The sequence below is a fragment of the Perkinsus marinus genome, assembly GCF_000006405.1.
Source record: "Perkinsus marinus ATCC 50983 genomic scaffold scf_1104296962102, whole genome shotgun sequence".
In the NCBI taxonomy this organism is placed as follows: Eukaryota; Perkinsozoa; order Perkinsida; family Perkinsidae; genus Perkinsus; species Perkinsus marinus.
In genome coordinates this window covers 44,335-62,557 of record NW_003205565.1, presented here as the reverse complement: position 1 = coordinate 62,557, position 18,223 = coordinate 44,335, and the positions used below count along the sequence as shown (strand labels likewise).

The following is an 18,223-nucleotide window of genomic DNA, read 5'->3' as shown; positions in this document are numbered from 1 at the left end:
ACGGATTTGGTCCTATCATACCACCGAAGGGCCCACCGCCGGCTCCTCCACCACCCCCGATGAATTGTGCAGTTCCGGCTGCCACTTCGGTGAGAGTGCTTTATGTTACTCATATATGGCCATCTTCACTTATCCCTCATGTAGGCACCCAAGTTCCCAAGTATATGCCTTCCTCCTAGAGTCGGCTCAGTCTCGTCGCCCTCTGCCCCAAGAATGTGCGTCGAGAAATCGTTCTCAGGTCAGAGCATATAGGCATGTTCTCTTCTACGCCGTATCGTGCGAATCGCTTTGTAGTTGGCGAATCTTATCGAACTACCATTGATCTGTCGAATATTGCCCTTTCACTCTGCAGTTGATGGGCCGTCCATGGCGTGCAACTCTTCCGAAGCGCGAAGACTGGTCGGTATAATCAATGCTACAAGCCTGAAGTCAGCGCTTGTTAACAACAACCACAAGGATGTCGTTGCTAGTAGGGATTCACAATTTCTCATGTCTGGTTCAACCCCTCTCGTCAGGCACGAGTAACACGAGCGGGAATGGGCGGTCTACGGTGGCTTGGAAGTACAATGGAGACGAACAAGCGTGTTGTGGTGGACTCACGCGTGAGCCCTCCGACTCTCCTGTTGGACATGCGTCCTGTTTCTACAGGCGAAGATATACGGGGCTTTTTCAATTGTGGAATCGCGAGCTGCGCAACCGTTGAGTCTTCCAACATAGGTGAGCAGCCGTTGAAGGGTTCCGTGGTTGACCCTTGGTGATGTCAGTAATCGATTGCGACGTCCTTGCAGAAGCCGGAGTGAACTACTCCAGCCACGTTTTCGATATAAGTACGGCCGTTCGTCGTGCGAATGTTGCCTCTGATTGAGTCAATTTCAGTTTCGATTCTAGAAGCATTTATCATGGCTACAAAGACTGGCGAATCATTCGACGTGAACCAAGAGTGGAAGCGCGTCCTCCGAAACATCGCGGCCGGCATCCCGCGCTCCACTGGTCCGTGTCGTGGCCATGTCCGAAGTTGACTTGACACTTATACGTACTCATAGGACATGTAAATTCTTTTGCATCGTCCTATTATTTTTGGTGGGTAGTGTCATTAGCACTCCTTGCACGACAGTAATTTGATAATCAATAGGTTTCTTTGGAATCGACTGACTTGCTTTCTGACGAGTTGATTGAATTCTCGTATCTGCTAGAGGGAAATTTTTTAAGCATTCAAAATGTTAATTATCTGCTCGCATGTCTACTTTCATCAAAACTTTTCGATGTGTTACTTCGATTATTTTACTATTGCTATTAGGAGCACTGCATATGAAATTTTTTAGTCCCAGATCAGATGCGCTGGTCAGGGCTAGTTCCATTCACAAACCGGGGTACACACAAGCTCGGCGACCAAAACAGAAGCAGTAAATCAAACATTCATCCCATGGAAGATTATCTTTTCGTGAAACACCTTATTCACGAAGAGGACGAATCAAGCATTGGTTCATACTCGAAACGACAGGTCGTTACTCCAATTCCAGAAGTGCAACTCCCAAGTGTAACAGTACAAGTAAATAGTCACTACTGGAACAAAGAGTCATATATCGAAGGAAACGATGCTGTGATCTCTATCTCATTTCTGATGGTTAACAGTCGCCGCCAGAACTTCTTTGATTAGCTGTGGCAACTTGGATAAATTAGTGGCCACCGTAGCTTTCCCTGAGTTCCATGCATGAGTAACTGTTGGACACATGCCGGCCCGAGCCAGTTGAGTCACCTTTGGGGATCGACCGGCATAAAACTTCGGCCTGATCGTCGAAGGAAGCTATGAAAAAAACGTGAGCATAAACCTGGTCTGCTGCTCTATTCAGTACCGCATCGAGTTGCTTCGGATGAATGCCGTATCTGAGTGGCTAACCTGGTTCACGACCCCCGAGTTTATGAAATACCTATCTAAGTTGGCATCGCTGAAAGCCATGACCAACTTCTCATCAGCTGGGCCAGTGCTCAGAAGCCTATCGGTGGCGATGCGGAGTGCATCCAAGGTGGAATCACCCGCACTGCAGTATTGGGCGTGCGCACATATTTCCTGATATCTACGTTGCCACTTACAGTGGGATGATAATTCTTACTTGGACGATTCTATATTTTTCCTTTTCATCCCTCGGAGGGTTCCCAAAGTCAACTAGCCCTATCGCTGGACCATCACCACTGTGTCCCCGAATCTCGTAGACAAAGCGATCCTCGAAACCATGCAGGGCTTCCATCAGTAACACGGCGACCTCCGTCATGCGCTTCAGCCGACCGTCAACTCCATTGAACCGATACCTGATAGTGTGTACTCAGCGAGCCGGATCTTGGCTGGTCCGACGAGGTCCGCATGGGTCACGTCCATTCGAGGCATTCTATGGTAGAATCCCGCGAGGATGCGGGCGAGTGGAGATATGATCTTCGGCTACAGATCCAGCCCCAGGAGATGCCCAGCAAGTCTCACATGCTCGCACTGATGTCGAGAACTATCGACAAATGTTTGGGCAGGACTTGAGGCTCGCCGACTTTGGGTTCTTGTAAGGCTCTACGCCGGTACACTCGCTTATCGCCGGCAAGGGCATCCACCAACCTGCCATCAGAGCGTTCTGTGGGAGCCAGCAGTCTGTGACTACTTATTCTCGTCAAGCTCTCCTTCGGTGCCCGCCAGCCATTTCCTCTCCCTCAACCTGCTGTCTGCGGTGTGCAGCACACGTCGAAGTTGGGCAATCTCATCGGCTACACCATCCACCTGAAAACATGTGCGTCGCGACAGTTACATGCCTTTCCTGTGAATGTCACGATCTCTCTATATCGTTGCCAATCAGCCTCGGACATTCTGATCTCCTCCAACCTCTTGCGTAGAGCTTCCTGTCCCATCTTTCGCGCAGCTTCGGCCGCTTCAGGGGATATTGACGCCTTCACTTCATCGCTAACCTACACCAACCATTCCCGGTCCCACTCGTGGAGAGAACACAATGAATACCTGATGGACGGGATGGCCCTTGTCAAGCCGGTACGGCCCTCCAACGCCCCCGAGACCTGCAGTATCCGCCCCTCCCGTACCGCCAGCGAAGGTATTGCCCCCGACATGAGGAGCGTCATCTGTGCCGCATGCCCGTCCCCGATTGCTAGCCGTAACATCATCCTACTCACCTTCCTTGCCGTGCTTCGGCTGCCCACTGGCAGTCCTGTGATCCTCTCTGGTGGGGAGGCTCCTCAGCTGGCGGTACTCTTTCTCAGCCACCGCTAGTTGCTCTCGCAGGATCTGAGCGACAAGGATTGGACGAGAGCTAAGCTCGATACACGCACCTCGATAACATCAATCCACCCATCAGTATAAAGTATCGCTAGCTGTCGCCCCTCCTTCATCTCTGTTATGCACTGCACAGCGCATTCCCGCAAAGGCAAATGACGGACCTTAGAGTAGGACTGTTCGGGTTCAGACTATTCTCCAGCTGTGGATGGCGCCTACCGATGCCGGCTGAACCGTATCGACGATCTCCAGCTCTCCGACTCTGCAGTTCAATATCGTACCACTGCGCCCCACGACAGAAGACAGGGTAAAACCAGCTCGCGAGGCCTCTCCGGGACACTCCCATATGCTGCCGTCGACTTCTACACGGTAGAAGAAGGCCCCGGTCGGATCAGCACTTTGATACACACTGTTTGCGAAGTCATAGACCACCGGTGCCACTGGAAAAGCTAGCCTTGATGCACCCCGAGCATCAATCTGCATGCCCCGACCATTCTGTGCGGTGACCACTATCGCAGAACCTCCAGAGGCAATGTTCGTGATGTGGGCTAGGGTCTCCGGGGATCTCAGCAGGAGTCTTAGGCGGGCGGAATCTTGGGATATGTCAACTTCGTACATTTCTCTCGTTCCGATGAGCTTGAGGGACCGACCATCTCCGGCGGCCACGGCGATGAAGGAGTCTGGTTTCGATACGAACAGGCGATGGACCACACCGCGGTTCCTGTTGTGCTCAGGCATTGCCACCAGAATCCCTGCTGCCGGGTTCCATACAAGAACTTTTTGATCCACCACCATCAACTGGGGCTTGGTTCTGGATCTCGGCCTCCGACCATTAACGATAACCTCTGCACTGGGCGCATCGGTGTGCATCCATCTCGCAGCACTGATCCCTAGAGATCGCTGTGTGCATTCCCACTTGTCGGTGTCAACGCTGTAGAGGCGCATTCCGTCGGCCACCGAGTCCGACAAAACGTGAATGTACCCCTGACTCTCAACGATGTCCACCATATCGTCTGCTCGAGTGTACCTAATCGCAGAACTCAATTACATGCTGTCCCTCCTCGTCAGCCGTATGTGGTTACTTGGACAGAGGTAGCTTGAAAGATGCCGCTCTTTCCGTGAAGGTTCCAACAGATCGTGGAAGCTCGAGGGACTTGAGCGGACATTCAAGGGACGGCTCCATAACGAATGTCCGACTCTCCACTTTTGTCCACGGACCTACCCCGAACCATCATAGGTCGGTTGCATTACATAAATATAAAATTGAGGAGGAATTAAAATATACTCTATTCTACAAAGTCATCGATCTCACAAAGTGGAGTACCAGGTGGAGTTGTCGGCTGGAGGCTGCTCTTCTGTAGCGATCCTATCTTTCGTAGCTTGGGTAGTAAATGAGGTTCCTGACAGAATAAGATCCCGATCTACCATAAAATCTGCGATAGATTTGCTAAGAGAAAGGAAAACTCCTGTAGAACGGGGATTGGCGCCTGCAGTCCATTCCAGACAGTATCGAGAATATCCCGAATGTCTACGGCGATCTCATACGGGCAACAACTAACAAGCTTAACGCTTCACTACATTCCATGATCAGTCGAAAGAGTCTCACAACTACATTAAACCCATAGACGAATTTGATCTCGTGCGGCTCTGCGAATGACTGTGAAACGAACCTCTAAGGAGTGAAGCGTCACAATGGCAAGAGTGTCGTTTACACGTCGTAGCAAACCATAGCGAGCAAAGATATACTTCAGTACGACATGTCACCTGTAACAGCACCGCCGCCGAATCACTAACTCCATCGAGTATAGCCTTAGAGGAGAAGCCGTGGCGCTCCAGGACTTTCCTGATGTTGGCTAGCGCCATTCTATCCCATCTGAGACGGTGAGGGATGAAACATGCCCCATCGTTCAATCGCAGACGACCAGAATTGGTTGCTCACGAGCCTTCCCCTCCGGGAAAAGTTTCGATATTCCCCTCCGCTTACCTTTCGAATGCTAGAACACCTTGCAGAGCTTCATCCGACCTCCCAAAACGGTTCATATGCCTGGAATAAGGACGACCAGTGGTCGACATATAGAAAACGTGTATACAGTGAACACATCTATGAAGTCTGGATGCCCGCCGAATCGAGAGCCACTCAGCCTTCGCGGCATGCCGGTTGTTCGACGATTGACATCATCAATCTATGCAGTATAGCAATTTGCTATTATCAAAGTCGCATGATCAGCGCAGAGAATCTTGCAATGAGTCAGTGCATAGTGCAGTGAAACTTCCTCACCGGGCGCTGGCTAATAGCTCCCTCGTCGAGAACGGATACGATAGTATACCGTCAGTTGTCAACCTTCGCAGTTCGCCGAAGACCGATACCAGACGGGATAGAACCCCAATAGGAACCTGCGAGAGACAGATCTGCATTCTCTACAGAGTGAAGGAGGTAGGCACATACTTCTGGTGCCACTGAGTGTACGAGCATGAGCTCTGAGTTGTGGTCTGGATTCTCCATAAGAAACACAGAGAAAATATCGCCGCACTCTCGGAAGAAGTCGTTACCGAGGAAGGGAAATCCGGGACGGTTGCTAAGCGGAATTACAAGTAACTCAAGTAGAGTCAGATGGGACTCACCATAACACTATGCATCTGAAGTTGGGATGAATAGGAGTGCCACTGCTCCCACCGAGACAGCGCCCATCGGGTAAGTTCAGGTAGCCGTCTTCGATCAGCGACTTGAAGAGAACAACAACCTCTAGGGGCGCTTTGTCTGCCTCGTCCAACACAATCCATCGACCTGACCGGACACATAAATTTTGAAGCAGCTACCTCCGAAAGACCCAGATACACGATACTGCAGGTGATGCAATCTTGCTCACCCTCAACGGCAGCCGTTACCAATGGGGACTCCTTCCAAACGATAGCGCCCTCGTGTAGTGCTGGAGTGCTGGTCAGGGAACCAACAGTGCTATCACGATGGAGCTGCATATAGTACCTATCGAGTCGATTTTCTTGCAGCGAATAACATCGGCACGTTTATTTGTCGAGGTTGGACATTTCAACTTGGCCTTTGCGAAGTATAAATATGCTGGACCGTGATACAATGGCCGATCTAACCAATCTTCATCGCCCGATTAGTTCAGCTGGATAGAATGTCTGCCTACGGAGCAGATGGTCGTAGGTTCGAATCCTGCATCGGGTAATTGTATCTCTATTGTTCCTTTGTGAGATCCGAAGTGTGCGACTGGAGACGTCATTTTCCAGTTCGATCTTATAATGCATGGCATTTGTCAGAGTCACCACCATCGCTGGGAAGTTTCTGTGAATCCCACGAAAGACTCACCGCTCCACACGAAGCATTTCCATATAGTAGTCGATAACCATATTCTTCCCCACTCCCTGGGGTCCCACGATGAGTAGGCTTCGCTCTCCGTGGAGGAACCTGAGATGCCTCGAATCGAAGGTTCGCATGAATATCGAGCTATTCTAAGCAACCGACATGTCCCTGTGGATCTCAGCCATAAATCGCTTGTGCGCCGGGATAAGGACGAATCTCTCTCTGACTTGAGGTATCTGGTATCTTACCAGTGGTATGGGTTGCAGTGCGTGATCACGACCCAGGGGGTGGTAGAACGCAAGCCTCACCAGCTCTGGACGACTATCATCAGGACCGGGTCTGTACATCCATCCTCTGATACCATCGATCACTACAGCGCCATCTTGAAGGGAGATCTCGAGGGAATCTCAAGGACAACACACCCGACATCTTCTAACTCACATCGATCCCATCAGCTTCCTGGAGTGAGCTAGAAGCGGCAGCGAAGTCCCGCGCGAAGCCTTTAGGAAGCGCCTCCCTCTCCAAAGGCGGCACTAGATTGAGCAGCAGCTGTCGCCAGGCTGTTGATGCGAGAGTTTCTTTCGAAGGAGATGAATCACAACTAATTGAAAAGGTCTTCAGTCGTATATGCATGGATGGAGGGCAATTCTGACTGACATTTTGGCAATCCGAAGCATCCTCCTAAGGGTCAGTGGAGGGATGCCTTGGCATCCGTCCAGTGTCTGCTTCAGAGATAGCAGCTCAGGTACGAATGCTAAAAGAGGAACCAACTCACGAGCCTCGATGGTCTCGAAGAACGCATGGACCAGATCACACACATTTAAGGCCAACTCACCGCTCCCGCTGTATTTGGCTGAAATGATCTCCGCAATAGATGCTTCGCCTAGGATGTGGAATGAGAATAGACTCATCACCTGCAGCGCTCAGTTATGCATATATCCTACGAGTCACTGTGCATACCTCAGGAGAGAGCCACGCATTCCCTTGAGTCGGGGGAGCTGCGAGAGCTACCACCCGAAAGTTGGGATGAACTTGGATCACTCGTGGACCCTGAAAGAACATCGCCTGTGAATTGAACAAATTCCCACCACTATGAAGATCACTCGTCTGGCGGTCGCTGCAGATACGGCATGACACTTTTAAGCGCATACCGATATCCTGAATGCGCTGAGAAGCGTCATGCCATGGATAAGGGGAACTTAACAACTTGCTTATTCGCATGTTCGATATATCCACTCATTAAACGTTATGTAAACCTTGAATACTTCGCGAAAGCATCAGAAAACAATGCAGGTGGCAGTGTGTATATTCAATAACACTATATTATGTTCTCGAGATATTGCAGCAGTTAACGCTATGTTCAATCGTAATGAAGTCCAGAGATTACGGAATATACCCTTGTGGTTGCAGGGCTCATACTACTGCGCCCTGCGGCCTCTGCTGCTCCGAAATGGCTCCTTTTGATAGCCACCTAGACCGACAGCTACCTAGCTACCGACACGCGACGTACTCGCCAGATTTCCACTCGAGCAGGTCTCCACTATCAATCATAGTGGCTCAGAAATCATACTGGCCTGTCAGTATTGCAGTCAACCGGATTGAGTGATGTCAGCATTGAAGATCGAGTGACTTGCCAGTTCGCGCTCGGATCACTCGATGAGTATTTTAGGCTCCAAATTTTGGCGCAGTACTACGTCTCGCCTCGGGGAGGGTTCTGGATCTCGTACTCACTACCTTGGAGAACATCTGCATTTACATAGCAGATACCTCCGAGTTGTGATTCTAACTTTTTCCTTCCAGAGACTTTCTTCGTCTTCACATCAAACGGGGCTATGTCTACGAAGCCTGCGCGAAGGAGTAATCGGTCCGCTTAGAAATAGTCGGGGCATGTAGACCGACCGGCCACGTCGTAAATACGCTAACTGTTCTACCAACACCGCCCGATTAGTTCAGCTGGATAGAATGTCTGCCTACGGAGCAGATGGTCGTAGGTTCGAATCCTGCATCGGGTATTTAAATCTATAGAAACTTCAGTAACCAACATCGGCTGAGTGGATCGGAATTGATAGGACGGAGGTTGGTGGAAACCAACGTACGCGCCGACGCGCTGAATAGTTGATTCGAGGTCGCGGACTTCCGATCTATCATGACTCGCTCTATAATCTTCCGGGAGAAACGCTATCGGAAGATCACGGATAGCGTAGACTCTACGCCGTAGAGTATTGTAATAGCTCATAGCCCTGCGACACTCACAGCGGTCTCAGATCCGGAAACGGAAGCGTTCTCTGCGTCGGTAAGGATGAGTCCTGATCCGCTTGGGTCTGAGCTTTGCAATGGACACTGTCGATCAGATATCAAGGGCGCCAAGGCACATAACACATCTGTCGGCACACGGTCCAGCCCGTCCAGCACGAGCACCTGCATCGAGTGACTCCCTATACCGAGTTGAAAGCCTGGCGCCCTACTTTCCCCTCTACAGCTGCTCTGACTGCACTACTGGGCAGCCAAATTGTTGCTCCTGTGGCCACGTCAGTAACTCGCCGTTGTAGAAGATCTCGGGCCGACATGTCCCGGTACAGAAACATAGTTTCAATGTCTCGTGAGGGTTTCAAGCTTCGAATGAAGTGCCTAGTAAACCAATGCAAAATCGCTCTCACAAGAGGATGTGGGCACGACACGATAACAAATGGAATGAGCTGCCCTATTTGAGGATAACACTATAGTTCCGCTAATCGCAAATACCCCACATGCTGGAGTTGGCGAGAATTCCGCACACGAGATGACAAGACTTGCCAAGCATATGTCCATCCGTGCCAAACTGCACGACTATTACAGCATAGTCTGAGTCTTTCCGCAACCGGCAGGTCCCACCAAACAGATGTCGAGACCGGCCCGCCAGTCCTTTCCGATATCTTCGATGGTCTTCCTCACACTGGGGGTAGTGACAAATCCCGTCCCCTGACAGAAAAAAAAAACTGCTGCAACGTCTATTCAGCGAGCCCATCGAAATGTTCTGTGTATAAATACCTGACTTATATGGCTACCAGCTCCTCCTAACTCCTGATTCTTCTGCGATATTCCAAGGCTCGCTAATATCGAGTTGACACCTCGACGAATTTCTGCTGGGAACAGCTTCCAAGGGTATACCCTGAGGATAGAGGACGTAAACTCGCAACCTCCGCACCATACAAGGAGTGACCGAAGATAGACCAACGCGTCGAACCACGACATCAACGCGAGTGCGCGTCTTTTAAACTCCACAGCGATTACTCTCGCGAATGGCCACGTCTGTCTGCCGGTAGACTCCCACCTCGCGATAGCCTCATATGTATCTCCCGTCACGGTAAAGGCCTTTTGCAGGCCGCTCATAGCGTAGCCTGGCAACAATGGTAGCTCCGGCGACTGCACGACTGCATCCACAAAATCTCTCAAGGATGGCGTTGCCTGTGCTAAAAATGGATCGTATCAAACCCTCATATCTTACCTGGGGTTCCGCTGAGAGCCCGGCAATAACTCGGCCTTGAAACCGGCTCCTAGTACAAAGAAGATACTCCATCACTCTACAAGACAATAATAATGACCTCAAAGGCGGATCAAGCGTATGGCCAACACAGGGCGGGACAGGGAGGCCGAGGGCTACGACGATAAAGCGAGGTGACACTCTCAGAAGGTTACGCGCGGTAACCTGAGACAGAAGGGAAAGGGTAGGAGGTCACTGGGTGAGCATTCGCACCATACCTCCGCCTCGCCCAAGTCCTCCGTCAACTTATCATACTTGACGTGGCTGAGCAGACATCTGCCATCGTCCAGCACCTATTCAGCTGCCGTGATGACATGTGAAACAGCCATAGGCAGACAACGATCATTACACAACTGGGAGGTCCTCACCATTTCACGATTCTCGAGGAGGTTGTTGATTGTTGGCAACACATTGCGTTCCGCCTTCTCAATCCCATCAAGGATGAGTACTCGTCCCATTATGGCCGCCCGAACGACTGCCGAGTCGACATAGATAGTCTGAGCAATATAAAGACAGTCAACCAAACTTGGAGAAGACGGAATCTACAAATCTACGGTCAATCGAGCAACGCCTTGAGCCACAACACAGTGTGGTATTCACCTCCCCATTTTTCCCAATCTCCCGTCGTTGGCGGAGATCTGCCTCAACTGTGTCCCGAGTTATAGTCAGAAGCTCTGGTTGTAGTCCTTCCACCCGGCAGAATTGGTATGCCTAGCAATACGCACTAGACCCTCAGCCCGATAGACATCGACCATTCAGCTCACCAATCGTCGGCGAATCGAGCCAGGATCTCCTATCAAAAACATATCCTGCCTCAAAATATACTTCTGCCTCATCCATTTGAGATGAGAGGCGAAAGCCATATTGGGTGCCATATCGATGACCTAGTGAACGATAGCCTATAACCACACCGTGTGAGTACAGTTCAGTGCAAGCATCATAGGAAATGAACGAGTGCGTATAGTTACCTTGGGCACCACAATTTTCTGAGATACTGGTCTCCCAACATGACCGGACACCGAGTTGAGCCGGCCAGCCATGTCAACGACAACTGTGCTGAGTTAACACTCTGTTCCATCAGCGTATCACAGCCCAAATCTAACTCCAAATCCTCCTACATTGACAGATATAAACTCCACAAATCTAGGATGATCCCCGCGGGAAACACACAATAACAGTCAGGCGCTGGCGGTGGCGTCCGCCACACACACGGCCTGATTCTGATTGACGAGAAATGATCACAAGAAATGTAACAGATTATGGAGAAATTTCTACCACTATGGGAAACAAGCTGAACCATCAAGAGTAGCAAAGACACTAGACAGCTTAAGTGATGCCCTTAGAACACCAATTCCGAGTCCTTCTTCACGTCATCAAAAGCAGTGCCGACCTGGCTCTCATTGCCTACAGCCTTAGCAAGGACGCCGGCTTCTGAGATACCACAAACGAGTGTAACATCAAGCGAAAAAATTATACCACAGTAGCGCCAAGGTCAGAATTCACTGTGCTGTACGTAAAATTTGGAAGCAATGCGGCACCCCAACAAAGTGATACAACCAAAGACGTACCTCCTCCCTCTGCGGCACGCTCAGCTGTCTCTTTCGCTAGCTTCTCCTTCTTTTTCTCGACAATCTTCTTTACTCTGCAACAGCAATGAATGCATTAGTGCCGACATTTATTCTACCAACCTGAAGAACTCCTCACGCTCCTGCTCATCCATAGCCTGCTCGATGAAGTGGACGATGCCCTCGATGCGGGGAACCACCACATACTCGAGAGCATTCACACGACGCCTACGAGGAAAACAAAATCAACAGCAGACAAACAACACCAACAGCCATAACCTACGAGGTCATCTTGATCTCCTCATCCAGAGTGATGAAGGATGTCTGTAGAGAGGCCATCTTGACGAGCTGAAGAGAAGGCGATCCCGTTCCTTCATACGCACAGTGAGACACTTACAAGCTCAAGAACCTTAGCATGCTGGAGCCTGCAGGTTTGAATGACTTGACCACCCTGGCCGGCACCAAGACTCATCATGGGACCCTATAAGGCAGTTATAGCAATGACAAGATCAGCAGCAAGTAACAGCTCACATCCAACGCTGTGTCCCTTTGAAGGTCAAACTTGGGGAGGAAGACACCGGCAACATTCTCAGCTGAAACTTTTAGAGTCACACTGAAGCAAACAGAATACCAAAACTACGGTCAACTGCATCAATAAGCTCACCTAGGCTTCTTGACTCGCTGAATGACGGTCTGGACGAAATCACTGTCACCGGCCCATCTAGCTTTGGCAATGGAGAAGGAGCAATCTGCCATGCTCTCACCAACGGCCTTTTTAGTCTGAATAGGAGCAGGTATAGGAAGACTGACGAGAGCCTGATATGGTCTACATCCACGATTTCCTTGAGCATCTGAGAGAATCTGCTCTTTAGGGCATCACGCTTCTTTTTGAGAAGACTGTGTCCCTTTCTGGCGCCGACGCCCTTGGCCTTGAAGGTCTGTAGGGTCATACGGTTCGCTGGGGGCATCTGCTGAGACATCTTGAGAGCTGTTTAAACCGGAAAAAAATTCTGTTCCCGGAAAGCAGGTCAAATCCGTGTGTATATGCCGTCCGTCTAAACTGACCTGACCTCGTTGAGGACTCCGACGACGCATCAGCTACAGATGTGTTATCAAAGTATTTACGTTGGGGTACGCTTGACGACGACCAGAAAGCTCATCCCAAGTGAATTTCACAATCAAAACGCCATGAAGATTCGGCCAAGCTTTTTACAGCGCACCTCAGTGTTGTAATATGTTCGCTTCCCTCAGCTGACCCTAGGAGTTTCCTCACTGATTATAGGGGTTTATACACGAAGTAGGGTAGAATTGTATAGGAATCAACCAGAAATTCCAGAAATTTCATCAGAATTTTAATATTGTCACCGATATATGTGGGTGACCATGTGTATGTTTTCCCACACTGGCGCAGCTACACGTCCAGTGGGATCACTACGATAAGAAAAGCTATGTAGAAGAGTGACTGAGCACAGATTAGTGGCTATTGCTAGAGCTGGTATTAGAGCCTCTGGAAGGACGAACAGCATGACAAAAAAGGGCATCGTCAACCTTCCTGACAGTGGGGTCGTTCAAGAAACCGATTTCGGAACTCAGAATCGATTCCGGAATCGCTTACTACACATATAATATGTTGCTAGAATCGATTCTGAATTGCAGAATTGATCCAATGAACATGGGGACTCCCCATGTTCATTGGATCATGAAGGTGCAGTAAGGGCCATCAAGGAGACGCAAGATCGCAAGAGTTCAGCTCTGTCGTAGCCAGAGGCGCAAACAAACCGTGTCACTAAACTTTGTGTCCTAAATCACTAAATTAGACGCGCGCGCCCCTGTGATCGGTTTATGCGCGCCTAAGGTTGAGAAAAAGAATATCCTTCACACCGTTTTCAGGTGTGCGGATAGACAAACATATAACCCGACTAACCGCTATTATTATATGCCGTGCAGGCCTTTCCCGCATGAGGTATGATCTTGCTATTACTACCCGCTACCGCTGGATTCCCCTCCGTCAGCGTAAGTGGTTAGCTTTTGACGAGAAGAGAGAGAGGCACGCCTACGTCGGAGAGACTGCTCAAACCTTCCTCCACGCGAATGGTATCAACAAAAACTGGCTGAACAGTTGTTCGATTAAGTGGATGAAAAATCTCGCGTGTCAAGACTTGAGACGGAGGTTATATCATTTGCTTCTACTTGCCAGGTTCCATAAAGATCCAACAGGGTTAACGACACGTCAGAGAAAACGTCTTCGAGAGGTCTGGCATCGGTACTCAGTCTTCCCTTAACCTACCGTGGCACGGTAACCGTGCTTCTTTCGCCGGAAAAATGCATTGCCGTGGATGCCAAGAAACTTTTATCATCTAATAATCAGAGGCTTAGAACCGATTACTTCTCTGTCAACCCGCAAAACCAACAACTCAACTCGTAATGCATCGATGAATTCACTTTCCACTCAATAATTCAGGTCAAAAGTTTTCTCTGACAAGTCCCCAAGTTGAGCAATCAAGTGCAAGTACCTCAAACATTCCACCACTCTTGTGGTCGACCGAAGCTCGAGAAGCCCATCAGCATCATTAATAAGTGATCTTCACTGAGTCATACTGTTCGAAGTATAGTGATCTGCATGCAGTACATGGTCAATGATATAGTGTTGGGTTTCGCAGCTCGAAAAACTTGGAAGGTAAATCAAAATGTAGCTCACAAAACGAGTGTCGAGTTTGCCCAATGAGACATGGACTTGAGACAGACCCGCCTGGCCCGCTGAACCCTTTTCGTTAACTTGCTTCCCTTCGGGTTTCTGGGTCATCTGTTTCCCTTCGGGTTTCTGGTTCATCTGTTTCCCTTCGGTTTTTGGTCAACGTTGGGGAGCGAGGAGGGCCATCAGCCTCATCAGACCTCGACACTCGAATCGGAGTCCCCAACGCGGTGTGAGAGATGAGAGTGGAAGAGGTTACTTGTTTCCCTTCGGTCTCTAACGCCGTTGAAACGAAGTCGCGCTTTATATCGACTATGAGGGCGCGCGCTGAAATTTAGTGATTTAGGACACAAAGTTTAGTGACAGTGTTTGGACACGCCGTAGCCAGAGGCTATCGATGCACCCGGGTTCGATCCCTGGCGTCAACCGCTACGATCTAAAATCGTCGCTCTGTGGGCCTCACCATAGCGGAAGCCATAGGATACAATTTGTAACATGTGTGTGCTGTTCAGCTGTTAATGCTCAATAAGCCCCTATCGGCTACCATCCGTACCATGAGTAGTAGTGGCATGAAGCTCCCTCTCGCGCCCTCCGTCTCGGCCTTCACTGGAGGCCTCACCCTTCAGGCTGTTGTTCCGACCTCTCCTAGTAAGACCAGTGGATCGTCACCTCAGAAAGGCGGAGGTAGCATTTCGTGGAAGCCGTGCGTATCATCAATAGAGACCTCATTCAGCCTCCCCGCGGCAAGGCGGCAAGGGCAGCTCTAGCGGTCCGTCCGTGGTCCCTGTAGCTGGGTATGACCCCATCCACACTGTCATGGCTACTAAGCCTGTGGCCTCGAAGTAAGCGGATAAATTTCCTTTGTAGGGATACATACGATATTGATGTAGGCTCTCCTTGGATGAGCGCGTGGCTCAATGTATGGCGGTGGCTAACTACGGTGGAGAGATCATTCAAGAGGAAGAAGTGAGGAAGCTTTTCGGTAGAAAGCACCGATTTCCACGCTTCCACCTGGCTAGTTGTGTCTGCCGCTGATCAGAGGCCAAGGCTAACCCTATATGTTACGACGGATTCGAGCCGAGTGGCCGCATGCATATTGCCCAGGGTATTCTCAAGGCTATTAATGTCAACAGGTGAAACGCATGAGAATGCTTCCAGTTTGGTAAAGAGTGCCTCGACAGGTTGACTTCGGCCGGGTGTGTATTCGTTTTCTGGGTTGCTGATTGGTTCGGTCTCCTCAATAACAAGATGGGCGGCGATCTCGAGAAGATCAAAAAGGTAATAGTCAGGCGAAGTTTCTGGCTTCGACTACATGGCTTGCTGTTCTCAGGTTGGCCAGTACTTCGTAGAAGTGTGGAAGGCCGCTGGAATGGACATGGACAATGTTCGCTTCCTTCGAGCCAGCGAGGAGATCAACAAGGTTAGTATGCTCGTCGTACATTCACACCTCCTATGCAACCATCCCATCGGGAATCGAGGAAAACTTTCACCGCACGTGCGCTGTGCTCCTATCTCGATTGCTTCTGTCAGAATCCGCAAGACTACTGGTTACGCGTGATGAACATCGCAAGAGCAAACAGCATTTCGAGGGTGAAGCGTTGTGGTCAGATTATGGGAAGGTCTGAGGGAGACGAACAGCCCAGTGCGCAGATTCTGTAGGGCAGAACTGTTTGTTTAAACCTACAGCGTCTACGGTTGGTCTTGCCAGGTATCCTTGCATGCAGTGCAGTGACATCTTCTACCTCCATGCGGACATCTGCCAGCTCGGTATGGATCAACGTAAGGTCAACATGCTCGCAAGAGAGTACATGGACAAGCCCGAGGCGAGCAAGGACAAGCAGAGGATGTAGAATAACTTGTTGGTCGGGACTTATGAATTTGCCCGTGGAATTCAGGCAAGGACGAAAGCCCATAATCGTTTCTCACGCTATGGTACCTGGCCTTTTGGAAGGACAAGAGAAGATGTCCAAGGTAGTTTTGGGGGTAAGCTACAATCTGTTTGGATTTCTGATTTCAGTCTAATCCCGATTCTGCTATCTTCATGGAGGACTCGGAGGCTGATGTGAAACGGAAGATCAAGAAAGCCTTCTGCCCTCCCAATGTGGTTGAAGGCAATCCATGTGTCACTTACGTCAAGGTAGGTGTGAGGGACCGTATCGACTCTCGTATTGAAGCATTCGGGATCTATACAGCATTCCTATTGTCATTCCTCACTAACATTCGATCTGATGAACACGTCCATATTTCGCTCTCGTGCCAGATGCTTGTGTTCCCCTACTTGGGCAAATTTGAAGTTCAGAGGAAGGAGGCTAACGGCGGTGATGTGTGAGTGTTCGATAAGAGTTGCTGTGGTGTTCATTCCTTCCTCAGGACGTTCAAGACGGTTGAGGAGTTCGAGCACGCCTATGCCCATGGCGAATTGCACCCTGGTGATCTCAAGGCTGCTCTTACTCGGTACTGGCAGTTAAATCGAAGTATCAGGAATTGCACTTTGCTGTCGTTTTAGGTGTTTGAACCAGATGATCGAGCCTGTGCGTCACCACTTCGAAACGAATCCTGAGGTAGGCACCGGGGCGGGACGCATGAGGAGGAGTTTTGTGTATTCGTAGGCCAAGGCGTTGCTGGCTGAGATCAAATCCTACAAGGTCACCAAGTGAAGCAATCACTAAACCCTTACTGCCACTGCTTATCCCATAGCAGGAGTTTCTCGGACCCTTACGATACCCTTCTTGTGTAATTCAATCCTGGCAAGTGGAGTGGAGGTAGTGTTCGAGTTGAAGGCGTTAGCTTTGCGCCGATATGAACCTCAGCGGGTATCGAACTTTGAAGACAGACGTGTAGCTTCAATCATCACATGCTGGAGAATGGAAAGATGCCGATAGGTTATGGGGGTGGAGGGTGGGTGTTAGTTATTAGGCAGCTTTTGATGTCTTCAATGTCTTATGGTCCGACGATATGATGGTCATGATATCGATAGAATGCGAGCAACGTCACCGACCAGAAGGACTGCGCGGAACAGGATCTCGATCAATCCCATAACGGGGGAGGTAGGTTGGGCGGCATCGGCAGGTATTCGACCGTAATGAACGGTCTGGGAATCGCCGAGCGCTCAGCATGAACAGTTGAAGGGACATAGTCTATGGAAAACGATCACTAAAGAGCTTGTATTCAATCCTATTGATACAACGCCTCTGACTGTGCCTGCAACGGGGTTCCAAATGGCCCTCTATTGAACTAGGTTTCGTGACGAAGGTGTGCAGCTCGTTTACTTCGCGTAGTCCGTGAAGTGGTCATGATGGTTTTTGAGAAAATTGCGGAGCGAGCGAAGCGAGCGGAGCATAGAGTCTATGCCAAAGACTGCAACAAGCGTCACTTCACGTTGTGCGTGTGTGATGAATTATCGAACTATCAATCGATTTGTCTGTATTCGCACAAAACTATGCAGAAGAATACGACTAAAGACAAAAGTTGTCGGGAAGATGCGAGCTCTGAGTAATAATGGGGCGCCAAGGGCGCGCGAGCTCTCAGCGATGGATGAGCGAGCTCCGCCCTTTCGCTCGCAAGCCTCAGTAAGATGCTCAGAAGTGACTTACGAATGCGCTACCTATTGGCGGGCGAAGGTTTTATGCCTCCTCATGGTCTGTCGGTAGCTAAAGATCTGGAAACGCGCACCAAACTCTTTCCTCAGGAAAGTTTCCTGAATTAAGTCTCCGGTTCGATCTCAAGTGGGTTTGACATCTTCCAAGGACCGAGTTTCCCACATTTCTTGACCTGATAGCTTATCGGTGTCTCGGCACACAGAGAACTGTATGCATACGTTGCACGCACGCACACGCGCACAACCCGGCAGTGGCTGTCT

General features: G+C 50.0%; 3 protein-coding genes and 2 non-coding genes across 5 annotated transcripts; 3 read left to right on the top strand and 2 right to left on the bottom strand.

The window, feature by feature from the left end:
• Positions 1-1,612: 1,612 nt before the first annotated feature.
• Positions 1,613-10,982, bottom strand: Pmar_PMAR017263 (hypothetical protein; the record flags this gene model as incomplete). Its single annotated transcript, XM_002771990.1, has 34 exons — positions 1,613-1,698; positions 1,757-1,884; positions 1,929-2,068; positions 2,112-2,307; positions 2,474-2,599; positions 2,643-2,758; positions 2,809-2,943; positions 2,993-3,111; positions 3,163-3,274; positions 3,319-3,426; positions 3,482-4,289; positions 4,345-4,480; positions 4,587-4,662; positions 5,027-5,135; positions 5,247-5,306; positions 5,541-5,656; positions 5,709-5,838; positions 5,885-6,047; positions 6,130-6,245; positions 6,594-6,692; positions 7,245-7,341; positions 7,363-7,501; positions 7,548-7,637; positions 8,841-9,005; positions 9,053-9,215; positions 9,421-9,545; positions 9,615-9,735; positions 9,898-10,031; positions 10,072-10,120; positions 10,169-10,272; positions 10,326-10,400; positions 10,476-10,604; positions 10,708-10,818; positions 10,872-10,982. 34 exons carry the CDS (start codon positions 10,980-10,982, stop codon positions 1,613-1,615), a joined length of 4,692 nt encoding a protein of 1,563 aa, XP_002772036.1.
• Pmar_PMAR017265 lies at positions 6,379-6,452 on the top strand. The gene has a single exon. It is a non-coding gene; the product is annotated as a tRNA-Arg (tRNA).
• Pmar_PMAR017264 lies at positions 8,526-8,599 on the top strand. The gene has a single exon. It is a non-coding gene; the product is annotated as a tRNA-Arg (tRNA).
• Positions 10,983-11,446: 464 nt separating the features above from the next.
• Pmar_PMAR017262 (vacuolar H-ATpase subunit D, putative) lies at positions 11,447-12,652 on the bottom strand (the record flags this gene model as incomplete). Its single annotated transcript, XM_002771989.1, has 8 exons — positions 11,447-11,538; positions 11,646-11,749; positions 11,796-11,900; positions 11,956-12,020; positions 12,070-12,139; positions 12,211-12,285; positions 12,337-12,452; positions 12,503-12,652. 8 exons carry the CDS (start codon positions 12,650-12,652, stop codon positions 11,447-11,449), a joined length of 777 nt encoding a protein of 258 aa, XP_002772035.1.
• Positions 12,653-14,933: 2,281 nt separating this feature from the next.
• Positions 14,934-17,021, top strand: Pmar_PMAR017261 (tyrosyl-tRNA synthetase, putative; the record flags this gene model as incomplete). Its single annotated transcript, XM_002771988.1, has 14 exons — positions 14,934-15,048; positions 15,098-15,206; positions 15,255-15,346; positions 15,404-15,497; positions 15,546-15,642; positions 15,695-15,784; positions 15,895-16,019; positions 16,073-16,210; positions 16,260-16,335; positions 16,382-16,501; positions 16,625-16,689; positions 16,735-16,818; positions 16,871-16,925; positions 16,974-17,021. 14 exons carry the CDS (start codon positions 14,934-14,936, stop codon positions 17,019-17,021), a joined length of 1,308 nt encoding a protein of 435 aa, XP_002772034.1.
• Between the last annotated feature and the right edge of the window lie 1,202 nt (positions 17,022-18,223).